Source organism: Styela clava, chromosome 1, assembly GCF_964204865.1.
Source record: "Styela clava chromosome 1, kaStyClav1.hap1.2, whole genome shotgun sequence".
Taxonomy (NCBI): domain Eukaryota; kingdom Metazoa; phylum Chordata; class Ascidiacea; order Stolidobranchia; family Styelidae; genus Styela; species Styela clava.
Window position 1 is genome coordinate 24,059,733 of NC_135250.1, and position 12,888 is coordinate 24,072,620.

Genomic DNA, 12,888 nt, shown 5'->3' on the forward strand with positions numbered 1-12,888 from the left:
ATCCAAAGTCTCTACCGACAACCATTCATAGAGAGAATGACGTACAAATAAAATTAAAAAAAAGGTTGACGTAAAAGAGCGACACCATTTATAAACGATTTGATTCATCACGAGTCGTTATTGTATGCTGTAATCCGTCTTACGCCGTTTCAATAGGGACTTGTCATTCGATAGTGCAGGTCATGGAATTCCGTCGTAGTTGAGCCCGGTTCGTCAAGTTCGGTCAATGGAAATGCGCAATCATTTCTATATTTGTCGGATTATAGAGGAAGACTTACACGAAGAATTCGACATTTTAGTGATCTTTGTATATACCTTCAGTTTCGTGATAGTGTGCATATGCACAGAATATTAGCCCAGTTGTGGTGTTTGTAATATATATTACTTAGAAACATAGGGAAAGTGGAGCAATAGACATCACGTTGGTGACTGCTACCTGCTGCTAAGTATGAACCTTGTAGTGAGCGTTTATGCTGCAATACTGCTATTTCAGACCATCCTATGTAACTAATTAGATCGATCAGACCTGAGTTATACCATGCATAGCATCGCGTCACACCATAACGCTGTTTGGCAAGGATTCGGCTTTACGAGAGAAAATTGAGAAAATAAATATGTTCACATTATGTTTTATATCTTGTTAAGAATTTACGAATTTACGACATGATTTCTCAATAAATTTAACGTAATTCGAATAGTTTAAAAGTGTCAAAGGACCAAAAAGTACATTGGTCCCCTACATCCTCATTTTGGCCAGCCAACATGGAAGCTAACGCTACTGAAGATAAGGTTACAGAATCGTGGGCTTCTGAAACGGTGAGTGTCATGGCGATTCTAATATATGCATGCGATTGGAACTCTCTGACTCTGTCTTTCTGATTCAAATTACCCTAGGTCCCAATAAAAGATAAAATGAGTTAATAGCGTACTTTCTCTGTTTGGCGATAGTATGTCATGAGTTATGCATTATATTGCCCTAATACTAACATTTAACATATCCTATATGACTTTTCATATGGACTATAGTTATTATCTTCAAGTGTACGAGGACACTTCATATGGTCACACTATATATATGTACGAAACTGAACCTTCGCTCATACAATTTCAGAGAAACAGAATCGTTGCAAAATCTGTAATGGATGTTGGATCTGGAACTCTTTTTGTACCGTCTTATACAGACGTTTACAGTAATAGCACTTCCAACGAAACAACAGTGACGAGGCTAGAATGCATACTTCGGAATGCTGAGGGAAATCCAATGGTTAACATGACAATACCAGTCACAACTTTCACTATTTGTTTACTGGGAAATTTATTTGCAATTGTGTTTCTATGGAAGAGTAATCAAAGATCGGATAATAAGGTGCATACCTAGTTTTTGTGTCAGCCTAAAAGTTATTGTTGCTTTTTTCAAACGACATTAGTCTAATACTAAACCATTATTCTATTGTTTATTCTTGATTATATAAAAAAGTATTCGAATCTTAGATGTGTTAGATTTGAGCTATCATTTGATCATTTTATATTGTCGTTTATGCAAGGCAGATTGTTGATAACTTTGGAACGAGATTTCAATTGAGAGAATTTCGACTGAGACTAAAACTAGTAGAAAATTATGGTCTTGTAGCAACTTGGACGTATAGGAAAAATTCAAATTCGGCTCACTATATAACAATGCCTAATCATATCACCCCATATTTACCACTTATCCCAGGATATAATAAAGTTCGTAGATAATAACTGAATAAATGGAGCCGTGTTCTTCAGGAACGTTTCTTTATGTAGAGTTTGACGTAAAAGATAAAATAAAATACCAAATAAATTTGACGTCTATAGGTTAATGAAATCACATTTTGTGACAAATTTGAGATTGTGAAATGATACTGTAATAAACAAATTATAATAGTATCATTATCTAGTTTTTTGTCGATTCGTGATTCGCATTGAAGTATATAAATGAGGTCTTAATGGAGAAAACAATGAAATTATCTTCAAATTAAACATTCATTTTGTCTTTCAGCAACACATCTTTTACACACTCGTGATGACATTGGCATGCTGTGATTTTGTCAGCGCTATATTGACGTCACCACTAACATTTGTAGCTTATATGAGTGGAAGATGTGTGAGTTTTTTTCTTCTTTATGTTTTAATACCTTTGTAAACCCAAATTGAATTATCCTTTGTAGTACACGTAAGTGAAGTAGGAAAAATCATTCATATTTGAGATGTTCTACTTTCTCAAAGACTACGTTGACATTGGAGACTTTTTAATTCGGTTTGGCGGTTGCGTATTGTGAAGAGGTATAACAAATAGAAAATGCGACTATTTTATGGTAATATAAACCCCACAGCCAAAAATATCCGATGTATCTCTGATAACTGTAGTTATCAACTGTACAAAAATACTAGATTTAATCTTCGAAATTACAATTAATTTTACGTATTAGTTTTTCTTCTGTTATTGTCTGGAAAATAATAATCTGTATTGGATTGTGCGTCATAGTTTAATCCTAGGTTAAGAATTGAAAAATTACTGCATAAATTTCTCCATAGTTATACGACAGTTTCCGGCAGTGTAAGATAAATCAAAATAATGACTAAAATCTTTTCACCGACAGGACAAAATATCAGCCACTATAGTCGAAATATTTTGTCCCGAAAATGACTGCGTCATCGGGTTTGCTTACACTTTGGCGGCAATTAGAAATGGAATAACTACTAATTTTGGGATTTTTTGGCGTTGAGTAGGTAGCGTTTATAGACTTATAAATGATATGTAATTTCGCATTGCCATTTTTCTACTGTCGATGCCTTACACACAACAATAGAAACTTTCTGCATTCGTTGCGGCTAAACTTGGGGCTTTGGATAAAATTATGGACTAGTTATGAGTGAACGCTCACGTATGTTTTTATTCCAAACCGGTTGTGGCAATAAAAAAATGAAACTGTTTTGACAGGTCTTTATGTTTCAAATACATTTTTTTTATAATATTATGAATATGAATATTTTTTTTCGGAGAAATATTTGATTTCACCTAATTATACTTATAATTCAAAATCTTGTTGGGTTTGCCCAAGATTGCGTAACCAAGTAAATGGAAAATGAGAAAAATATTATTGAGCAAATTAACAATTATCATCGATCAACACAGACGTTATTCGATCTCATTGTATCGCGATGTTTGTCCCAAACTATACATTACCAAGTTCTTTTGTACGCGGCTTTTTTAAACGATAATTAATAAGGATGCGCGACATAGTTTCAATATTTGAAGCTACATGATCTGATGATTACTCAAAAGATGTCTGCTTCCACTACCACAAAAATTGCAATTGGAAAAACGGTAAAAACTGAAATTTGAATGAATTTAATTTTATTGTAATCGCTTATATTTATCCGCTTTATCATAAATAACCAAGCACTATGCCATTTCCATGCTTGGTCATAGTTCAGTACAGTGATTAAAAGTGTGGTGGCTGAACTGCAAAATTTTAAGAGCAAAAGTTAAGTCATGACTATATAGAGAAATGAATGGTCCAACCTTGTCGTGATCGTTCCGTACGCCAATCTTTCGTTACCTTGAGTAAGTTACTAATTAAATTAGAGACGCGCAGACGCGTCTTTGGCATTTGTTTCCCTTGAATTGACTGTCTGTGATTTCTTGATCATATGGCCTAATTCTATCAACACTTGTGCTACGATGGCGTGTATCTGTCTCTGTGACGACTTGTGGTTGGATAGGAATGAATCCTCACTCTCCTGTGATGTTTTTCTGCACATAAATATGATTATTTTGATACTGCCTGTTCAGCAAACCATGAAATCTCCCAATTAAGTGTTGACAATAGTATTTGTATTGGAAATGTAACTTAGAAGTTGAAAGTATTTTGTGGATGTAAAAGACACCCATGAAAAGTTCTTCGTTGTTGCTATGCGCAGCGTTATTTTAACAAAAAAAGCTTTATTTTTATTAAAAGGCAGCACATTTTATTACGGATTACTGGACCCCCTCCATTCCCGTACATTTCTTAACCAAACTAGATGGTCTTAGAACTCCCCTGCACATTGCCGATGCGCAAATTGCGTGTCCATATATTTGAGCATTGCTCTATTCTCATACATTAATTAAGGTCACCCCACACGCCTAAAAGGTTGCGACTTATAATATTTTTCAAGATGTGAACAAATTGAATGGTGAATTTAAATGCCCATGCGTATTATTTGTATTACTTGACAAAACGTCAACCCATTCAACTTACTGTTAAATTTCTCCAACTAGAAATTTATATTAGTGTTAGATCATTCCGTACCATATTTTCAGTTTTTCATGTTAAAAATTGTCGCTTGGCTCCACCAGTTCCTTAGGGAAATTTCATAACTTGAATTGAATAACAATTAATAAATAGCCACAAATCATCTACAGATCGAGATTGAAATGCAGATACAAACTAGGACCAATAGTTGGGTGGACTAAAAACGGAGTTGCATGAAAGTGCAATTTGAAGTTAATCAGAATTTTCATGGAAGTGCTTCAAAAATTTTTTCAATATTTTTCCGAAAGCACATTTTTCATAATTCCAGAAAGTGCTGTATTATTAAAATTTTTATTAATTTCCTTACACTTGTTACAGGTTACTGAACTTGGCGGCGTGGCACTTTGTAGATATTCTGGTTTTACAATGATCTTTTTTGGCATCGGATCTGTTGCGATTGTATTTGCAATGTCTTTGGAAAGATTCATCGCGATTCGATATACAATGTTCTATCAGGTGAAAATCTGCTGATTTTATTTATCTGGTTGGTATACTCTGCATTTGCAATTTCAATTCTCTACCAGAACCGATATCTGTGGGGTTGGTAAAAAAAACTTACACAAGACTGCTTTCCGACTCCAAGAAAAAAAAATTTAAAATCCGAGTTTGACTTCAATGTCAGAAAAAATTGCCGGCTTCGGCGCCGCAATCACGAATCAAATGCCTTTGCATCTTCCTCAGTTATCACCCTGTATATTTGGGTTCGAAAAATGTGGTAATTGTCATCAACACTGACTTATATTTGCCCGTACCTTGGGTCGTTTTTACCAAATGTAAGCACCAACGAAATACACTTAAATTCCGTCTACTCTACGCATAATTTTATCGATAATATCTTACTTTTCAGAGAACGATGACCACCCACAAAACCCGAGTTTTTCTAATTGTAATTATGATTGGATTAATTATTCTCTCTTCGCTACCATTACTTGGATTCGGGGATGTCGCTCAACAATTTCCTGGTTCCTGGTGCTTTTTAGATTGGAAGTCAAGAGACCCACATCATCAAGTAGGTTATTTAAAATTTATTCTGTCGGAATTCGTTTATAATTTATAAATTTATGAATCTCATACAGAATATTATGGCGATGTTCAAAAATTTGCTTTCGATTTCTTTAGGAGTGCGATGCATCAATATCTTTATCGCATTTGGTTAAATTAACATGCTGAGAGTCTCCTTTTCTTTTAAAATGCAACGAATTAAGATGGATTGTGCATGAAAATGCTATATCGTATGATTACCCATCACAAATGGACGTTCAAAAAGGGATTTTGTTAGCGCTTTGTAGGTAAAGCATCCCATTTGAACTCATAGCGAGTCATAGAAATACAATGTTTTCAATATTGAATACGAACAGATATTACCGATATTAAGTGAAACATAGACCAAGAAAAATTCAATACTTCAGTGCTTCGATTGCATTTGCCCGACACTGTAATGAGTGCGAACAGATTCTCGTCACGTACACATATCGAGCTTTTGGAATGACTAGATACATCAGGAATCGTTTGAAACTTGATTTAAAATAAGAACGTGAATTTCTAATGATAATTATTTTGAATAGAAATTTGTACAAATTAAATCAAAAATTACGTCACAGCTTTCACAGAATCACGAAGCGACTGCACTAATTGATTTGCTTTACGACAGGGGTCGGGAAACTTTTGTCGCTCACGGGCCAAAAGTAAGGGTTGTAAGTCATTGGCGGCCGCATATATTTTTAGAAAGTTGAAAACCGAACGAATGATACTTTTTATAATAAAAATCAAGCAGTGATACATCTCTCGAAAAGAATATAGATTTATTTCCTCATTGAACTGAATCTCAAAAAATCTCATTTGAATATTTTTGGCGCCATTGAACCCTTTGCACTTAGCATCAACTTTTCTCCGTGTTGTTGCCATTTATCTAATTATAATTAAATTATAGGCTTATTAAACGAGTAATTGTGAATTGTATACTTGTTAGATTATAATAGAATTTAGTCTACACATTTAGTCTCACAATAAATTCTGATACGTGAAGAATGTAATAGTCAAAACAGCTGTTTTGCTACTATAATTCAGTGAAGCGTCGCGGGCCGGATTATATTATTCCGCGGGCCGGATCCGGCCCGCGGGCCGTTGTTTGCCGATCCCTGCTTTACGACATGTTTTTCTAGAAATGTTAATACAATTTCAGCTTATTTTAGTGTTAGCTCAAATCATTCAGTATTTTTCTATTTGAAATCAATTTAACATTGATTAAACAGCATTTACTGACCAGAAGTAGCCACTACATACGTCAAATCGTTCAAATGTTATTCAACGTGTTGTTCAACGTGTTTACAAATTGCAATTTCAATTAAATTATTGAGAGTGAATTATAAGTTGAATTAAATTACAAAATATTGAAATGCGAAGTATTCTAAAAATGGAAATAAGATGTTCAAATGGTATTCAGGCTACGTACCAGATTGTTCAAAAACGTCGACAATCATTTCCCAATAATATAAGTTTTTCAACTCTAGTAATGATAGAATAAATATAACAAAATTTAAAAATCCTCCGTGACGTGCGTCATTTGTGCGTGTGAGCTAGTTTAAAAATTGTTTATTGCAAGTAACATAGTGCATGTAGAGTGAAACGTGAAAACAAAGTAATCATTTTTGCTGTTTCGGTATTTATTTTCCACTTTCTTTGAATGAATAAATATGAAATAAGAAACGACATCTCACGGGAGCAATCAGTTCTAGCTATTGGGAACTTGAAAGACCATGTTGCCGAGCCCGTGGTTTAGTGTCTGTAAAGATGAATTCCTGTGGATGTCTAACAAGTTAACAACATAAAATTTGTTGCTTACCAAGTATGATCGTCACTAATAAAATTTCGTTCATCGTTGGCCCATATTCCTACGCTATGTGAATTGGCAAATGTATTTTGTTGTTTCATATTGGCGTTTTTCTATCAATTAATCATAAATAGGCGTTAGCCATTTCGATAATATGTGATGTACTAGGGTTTGTGTACTGAACTGCAAGTATTTTCTCCGTGTTCATTTTCTCATTATTTGCTGTTTATTAAGCCATACCTTGTTTCATCTGCAGAAGACTATGATCCAACGGAAGCTTATAAATAAACTTACTATTTCGTGGAAAGAGATTATGTTATTCACATTTTGATAAGTTCTGAAATTATAAATGTTCATAATTGCGTCAATTTATATATTTGTTCGTAAGACAATTCTCTATTTCTGATACTCACGAGATAAGGGAGTAGTTTATCAAGGATTTGACTAATAATTAGACTTATGGTCATGTTAATAATTGTTCATTTCATCTTTACTGATAGGCAATGAAGTTGGTGTCTTCTATTTCTTCCTATATATTTATTTTTTAATTTGAAGCATTTTATGGTGACCTAGCATAACATTTATATATTTAGCACGACAATATTTTTGAAATCACAATTTTCTTCAGGGGTTCAACTTTCTTGTTGCATGCCTTGGAATTTTACTGATGTTGGCAACTATCATTTGTAACTTGATTGTTGTTGGGACGGTAACGGCGGCTAGAAGGTCAGAATTTAAAATTTATTTACAGCCAAAATTTGCGATTTACCGTTATTTTAACTGGGAAAAATACCATAATGCTGGAGCAAATTTTCTAGACTATCAACCTTCAAAAAATTAATTACTTTCCAAATGTAATTCGTCTTTTCAATTTTATGATTTTCAAGAGAAAGTGCACAAATTCGAAGTAAAATATGATTGAATATAAACTTTATCAGTGCCTTCTACTATTCGCCACCGTGTTCGAATATTTGTATAGCAACAACATATAAAAAAGTTCTAAACATTGATACTGAATTTGCGTTTAATATCATTCTTCTTCATACTTTAGCTCAAAGCGTCTGCAAACGTTTTTAAAATCATTTTCAAAAACGTACGAATGTTCTACAATTTGCACCAATTTATCATAAATATAAGTCGTCCATTCTTTTTTAAAGGCGAATGAAGGATCGAAACTCCTCCCATAATCTCGTGTCGAAATCAAAAAGAAAGAAAATGGCACAACAAGAAAATCAGATGATGGTTTTGCTCGGCGTGATGACGACTGTATTTGTTGTGTGTTATCTACCAATTTTGGTATGTAGTCATAATCAGCAAATCTTTTTGATCCAGATTTAGATTTCTTCGCTTCCCATTATCAACGCTTATTATATATTAGAGTAACCAATTGAATGCCTTACACAATGATAATGATTTTGTGATTTTATACTAGTAAGTTATAAATTATAGTAATAAGGTAGGAATGTTCACACAGAAACGAGCGTAAAATTGATTTTCATAAGATAACTTTGATCAAAGTAATGTTCCTTTGAATAAAAATTCCCATGTGTGAAACTTTAGTACGGAATAATAGACAATAATACGGAATAATAGACAAAATTTAACAACCATTTCTACGTTTTGTTACATTTTTTTCGTTGAGTGCCATTTTTCTTTAAAGTTTTACACGTATTTCGCTCCTAGCAAAGCCCTGTTCATGCATCCAGTTATGCGTAAGAAGGTATGTTTTGAACTGTATTTCGAAAGTTTATTCTTTTCGGTTTAGTACCTTATTTTTTGACATGTGATTTGAACCCAAGATTTTATACTTTCTGTTCTACCGTAGACTAGTTTAACATTTGGCGCTCCAGAAGTGTATGTACCAATATGGAGGTAACTAATTTTGTTCGCCTATTTTATACATCAAGTTGTATAAAGGGACTTAAACCTATGGGGAGGGGGTATATTCATTTGCATGGCTAACACAGACAGTTCCCGAACTGGTAATAGATTCAAAATAAGGAAAATCAGAATAAAATTATAGCCTAACACTAACCTGGTACTTATACTACGGGAGTTTCCAACTTTTACCATACTTTCGGTTTTTATCAATCAAGTCTAGATCCACTCTATTTCCATATTATCATATATTGGAATATTGTTTTGTTTCTATTTGAACCTAAAACATTTTGAGGAGTTCACACTTCAAAGTCATTGCCCAATTTCAACATTTCAACAATTCACCGACGAACATAAGCATACTTAAAACATATTTCAAGTTCGGATTATCGCATGTGTTAAACAACATTTAACACTCGTGTGCACGCTACAAAATCTCGTGAATAATTTACCCCACATCTACAGTATAGAGCTCAACTCAGCGCAATTAATATATTGGAAATTTATATAATAATCACCCGTTTTTGCAATAATTTTCAGCTGTAGTTCAAAAATTTACTCGATGTTTGTGTCGAAATATTAGTCCAAATAGTTCAAATATTTTTTTGTAATATTGAGTTTATGATGAATTGGTAGGACTGGTAGACAACAAGGTAGCACTGAAGTTATAGTAATCTTTACGGTATCATTGCAAGTGCACGTCAATGGAATGACCTCTGTAGCGATCCAGACTGTTTTCAATTTTCTAAAGCTATTGACTCATATTCACACCACTAACTTTTATTATCAAACTCAATTTCGAAATATTCATATCCCAAAAATCAATAATTTTCATTTGAAGTTTAAAATTCAATATTTCTCGACTGTAGAAATGGCCAAACCGTGTTGAGACGTCAACGTTAATACGAATACTTTATCTTTAATTAGCGGAAAATCACCGTATCATTGCGGATCATAAGATGTATAATTTATACCTTTGCTGTTTCATACGAACGTAGATTATAGGTATTAAAGCCAGGTCTTGCTTATTATGTATTTATGTTACATTGTATGAATTTTTGGAATATTTGTTACAATTTGATTTGATTGTATTTCGGCCATTATTTGCAATTTGTTTCAATTATAAACAAAGAGTGTTTGTTTATATTGGAATACACTTATATCAAAACTATTAGTCAATCTTATGTTTTCTGTCCAAATACCATAATTTAAGGAAATTATTACAACATAGTTTTTATCGAAAACTTTTTGATGAAAAGTCAAGTGATAATTATACAAAATCACATACCATGCAAGAGATATAGGAACGAAAAAAATTTTTTTTTTGTGCTTCCCATATAAATGCGACTGAATCTGAAAAACTGTTCACTATATATTCTGAAATTATACGTAATTCAATTTCGACCTTCGGTACTCCCGAAGTATGTGAACCAAGATGACGGACACCGAAACGTAATATGTATACCAGGTTAGGGTGAGACCATAACATTATTACAATTTTTCATATTTTAGTTCTATTACGAGTTCGACGACTAGCCAAGTGACTATTGTAGTATTTGTATCTGAGATTATGGCCTAATCCTAACCTGGTGCACATACTACATTCCGCTGTCCGCCATCTTGGTTCACATACTTCGGGAGCACCTTCAATCTAATTCAATATTCTGCATTAATATAATCTTACTCTCTACAGCTTCGAATCATCGTAAACCAAGTATTGAGCATATATTCAGAAGAATTCGCCAAAACAAATTTGTCAAGCTGGGATCTGTTTGCTGTCAGGATGGCGTCTATCAATCCCATCATCGATCCATGGGTAAGTAAGTCAGTTTTTGTATGAATGAAACGTGCTGTTTGCAGGTCAAAAAGTTATTTTCTATAAGGACATAACCTTTTGCACGCTTGTGGAAAAAAGAAAACAATTGGAGGTCAAAGTTTAATATTTACTTTTCCATTATATTCTAAAACACCAAACAATGCCAGCCGATTAGATCTTTATTGTTTATAGTAAACAAAAAATTTGGAAAACGCCAGCCATCAATACTTTAGTTTTGTTAGTCATGGATTTTATCGCTTGAATAAATGCCCCTTTATCTTCTTAAGCAATGGACAAAACCCATAGACGCTCTTTGTTAACTGGTATTATTCTGTGCAAACAACATAAGCACATTCACATTCTGTATTCAGTTGGTGGCTTACTTGTTTTTTCAACATCTTGCCTAAAGTGTTTATATGTTGTTTCAATGAGAAGCTTCAAAATTTTTCTACTTCACTGTTTATCGAACTTGCAACTTTTCCAATATGTGCCTAAAACGTCCCTCGGTTTTTCCGGTGAACCTGTCTTATACACATATTGGAGGGAATAAATATTTCGTCACAAAATAATGAAACTGCGATAAAGTAAAGCCCTGAAATTGACTGTTTGAATGTAAACCAAGCAACAATTAAAATAAAAAAAGAACTCTCATGTGCCACCATGTGTCATTACTGATCTATTCAATCTGAAACAGAAGTTTGTGTTTTTAGGTTTACATTCTGTGTCGTCGTTCCATTCTGACGAAAAGTTTCCGAATTTTAAAACTACTGTTTTTGTGTCGATGTGATAAAGGAGAATTTCAAGAAATTTGTTTGAGCAGCAGAGAATTTAGGAGGTAAAAATACAAAATACATTACAGTTATGTCGTCTACTTTGTTATGTTAAAAGGGAGTTGTAAGGTAAATCTTCTGCGTGCGAATTCCAAAACGCAATGCTCTTTTAGTTTAGCAAAAAAAAAAGGTTCAGTTCAGTGGAACAAACTGACAGCAATAAACATCTTTGTTAGATATGTAGCAAATATTATTACCACTCTGTTTCCTTTGCTTTTCCAATACATCTCTCTTGCCAACAACAAATATTATTATACAGAAGGCGAAGTACAATGAGTCAAAGGTCCGTTACGTCTGGTGTTGCACGGATGGCAAGTGTGACTAACACAAATGGAAGAAAGTCATCCCCAAATGCAACTCAAGCAAAGTATCACTCGACTTACAAAGAGTCTGTACCACTGTCTAACCGCGAGGACGAAAAGATATGCGCCACAAGTGGCGATAAAGCACTGTGGGGGAATTGTACAGACAAATCTGAAGCTGACGCAATTTTAAAGAAGTCAGAAATGAACAAACAAATGCCTATACCATGATATGGTTCTTCGTTGTTACTGTATTATATTTACTTTCAATTTCATATTCTCTTTACCTTTGTTTTGTTTGATAGATTGTTGTATTTATAGTGTTGTATAACAACCTGGCATCTTATCAAGGTGAACTAGCATATTTTTCAATTATTCTCGAATAGGTATTCATGAAGTTGTACCCGGTATTATAAACAGCCAATTTTCACGTCAATAACTATATTTTAAAACTTTTATGCTTTATATCTTGTTCTAGGGCCCACGGGGTTCGCGGTATTTTAAATTTTTTTTTTCAATATCCGACAATATTGGTATATCAGTTCAAAAATACGATTTTATCAAAATAATAAACACTATCGGTAAATTATACTAATGATATTTCAGCCAGAATTTCAGTAATTTTTATTTTTAAAACTGATTTATAAATTTATAGAAATTCATATACAAACAGTATTTATATTTTCTTTAGTGTTCTAAGTTTTGTGACATGATATGTGGAAGCTGTAGATGTAGTTCTAAAAGTGTTACAATTTTTTGTGTTTATATTCAATATTCAACATTTCATTTATCTGTACTACTGTAGTTTTACTATAAATAGAGATGAAAATTGGTGCAAACTTTAGTTAAACTTATGATTTTATTGAATAATAAAATGAAAAAAGTACAGTAGTATTGTTGAAATACTAAA

The 12,888-nt window shown here is 33.2% G+C and overlaps 1 protein-coding gene across 2 annotated transcripts; it reads left to right on the plus strand.

The window, feature by feature from the left end:
* The first annotated feature begins 646 nt into the window (after positions 1-646).
* Positions 647-12,817, plus strand: LOC120325393 (prostaglandin E2 receptor EP4 subtype-like). 2 transcript variants are annotated; one of them, XM_039391497.2, is made up of 10 exons: positions 647-816; positions 1,112-1,366; positions 2,024-2,128; positions 4,641-4,778; positions 5,170-5,331; positions 7,781-7,878; positions 8,310-8,448; positions 10,724-10,846; positions 11,557-11,681; positions 11,936-12,817. In XM_039391497.2, exons 1-10 carry the CDS (start codon positions 763-765, stop codon positions 12,207-12,209), a joined length of 1,473 nt encoding a protein of 490 aa, XP_039247431.2. In that variant the 5' UTR covers positions 647-762; the 3' UTR covers positions 12,210-12,817. The 2 variants fall into 2 exon arrangements, with proteins under 2 accessions (XP_039247431.2, XP_077968454.1); XM_078112328.1 differs by having other exon boundaries at positions 4,641-4,771; positions 5,163-5,331.
* The last annotated feature ends 71 nt before the right edge of the window (positions 12,818-12,888 follow it).

What these genes read in the sequence shown, in the direction of transcription:
- LOC120325393 (XM_039391497.2), top strand. Translation starts at nt 763, where the DNA reads ATGGAAGCTAACGCTACTGAAGATAAGGTTACAGAATCGTGGGCTTCT. An exon ending in CAAGAGACCCACATCATCAA is followed by an intron (nt 5,332 to 7,780) that starts GTAGGTTATTTA and finishes AATTTTCTTCAG; the next exon opens with GGGTTCAACTTTCTTGTTGC. An exon ending in ACGGTAACGGCGGCTAGAAG is followed by an intron (nt 7,879 to 8,309) that starts GTCAGAATTTAA and finishes TCTTTTTTAAAG; the next exon opens with GCGAATGAAGGATCGAAACT.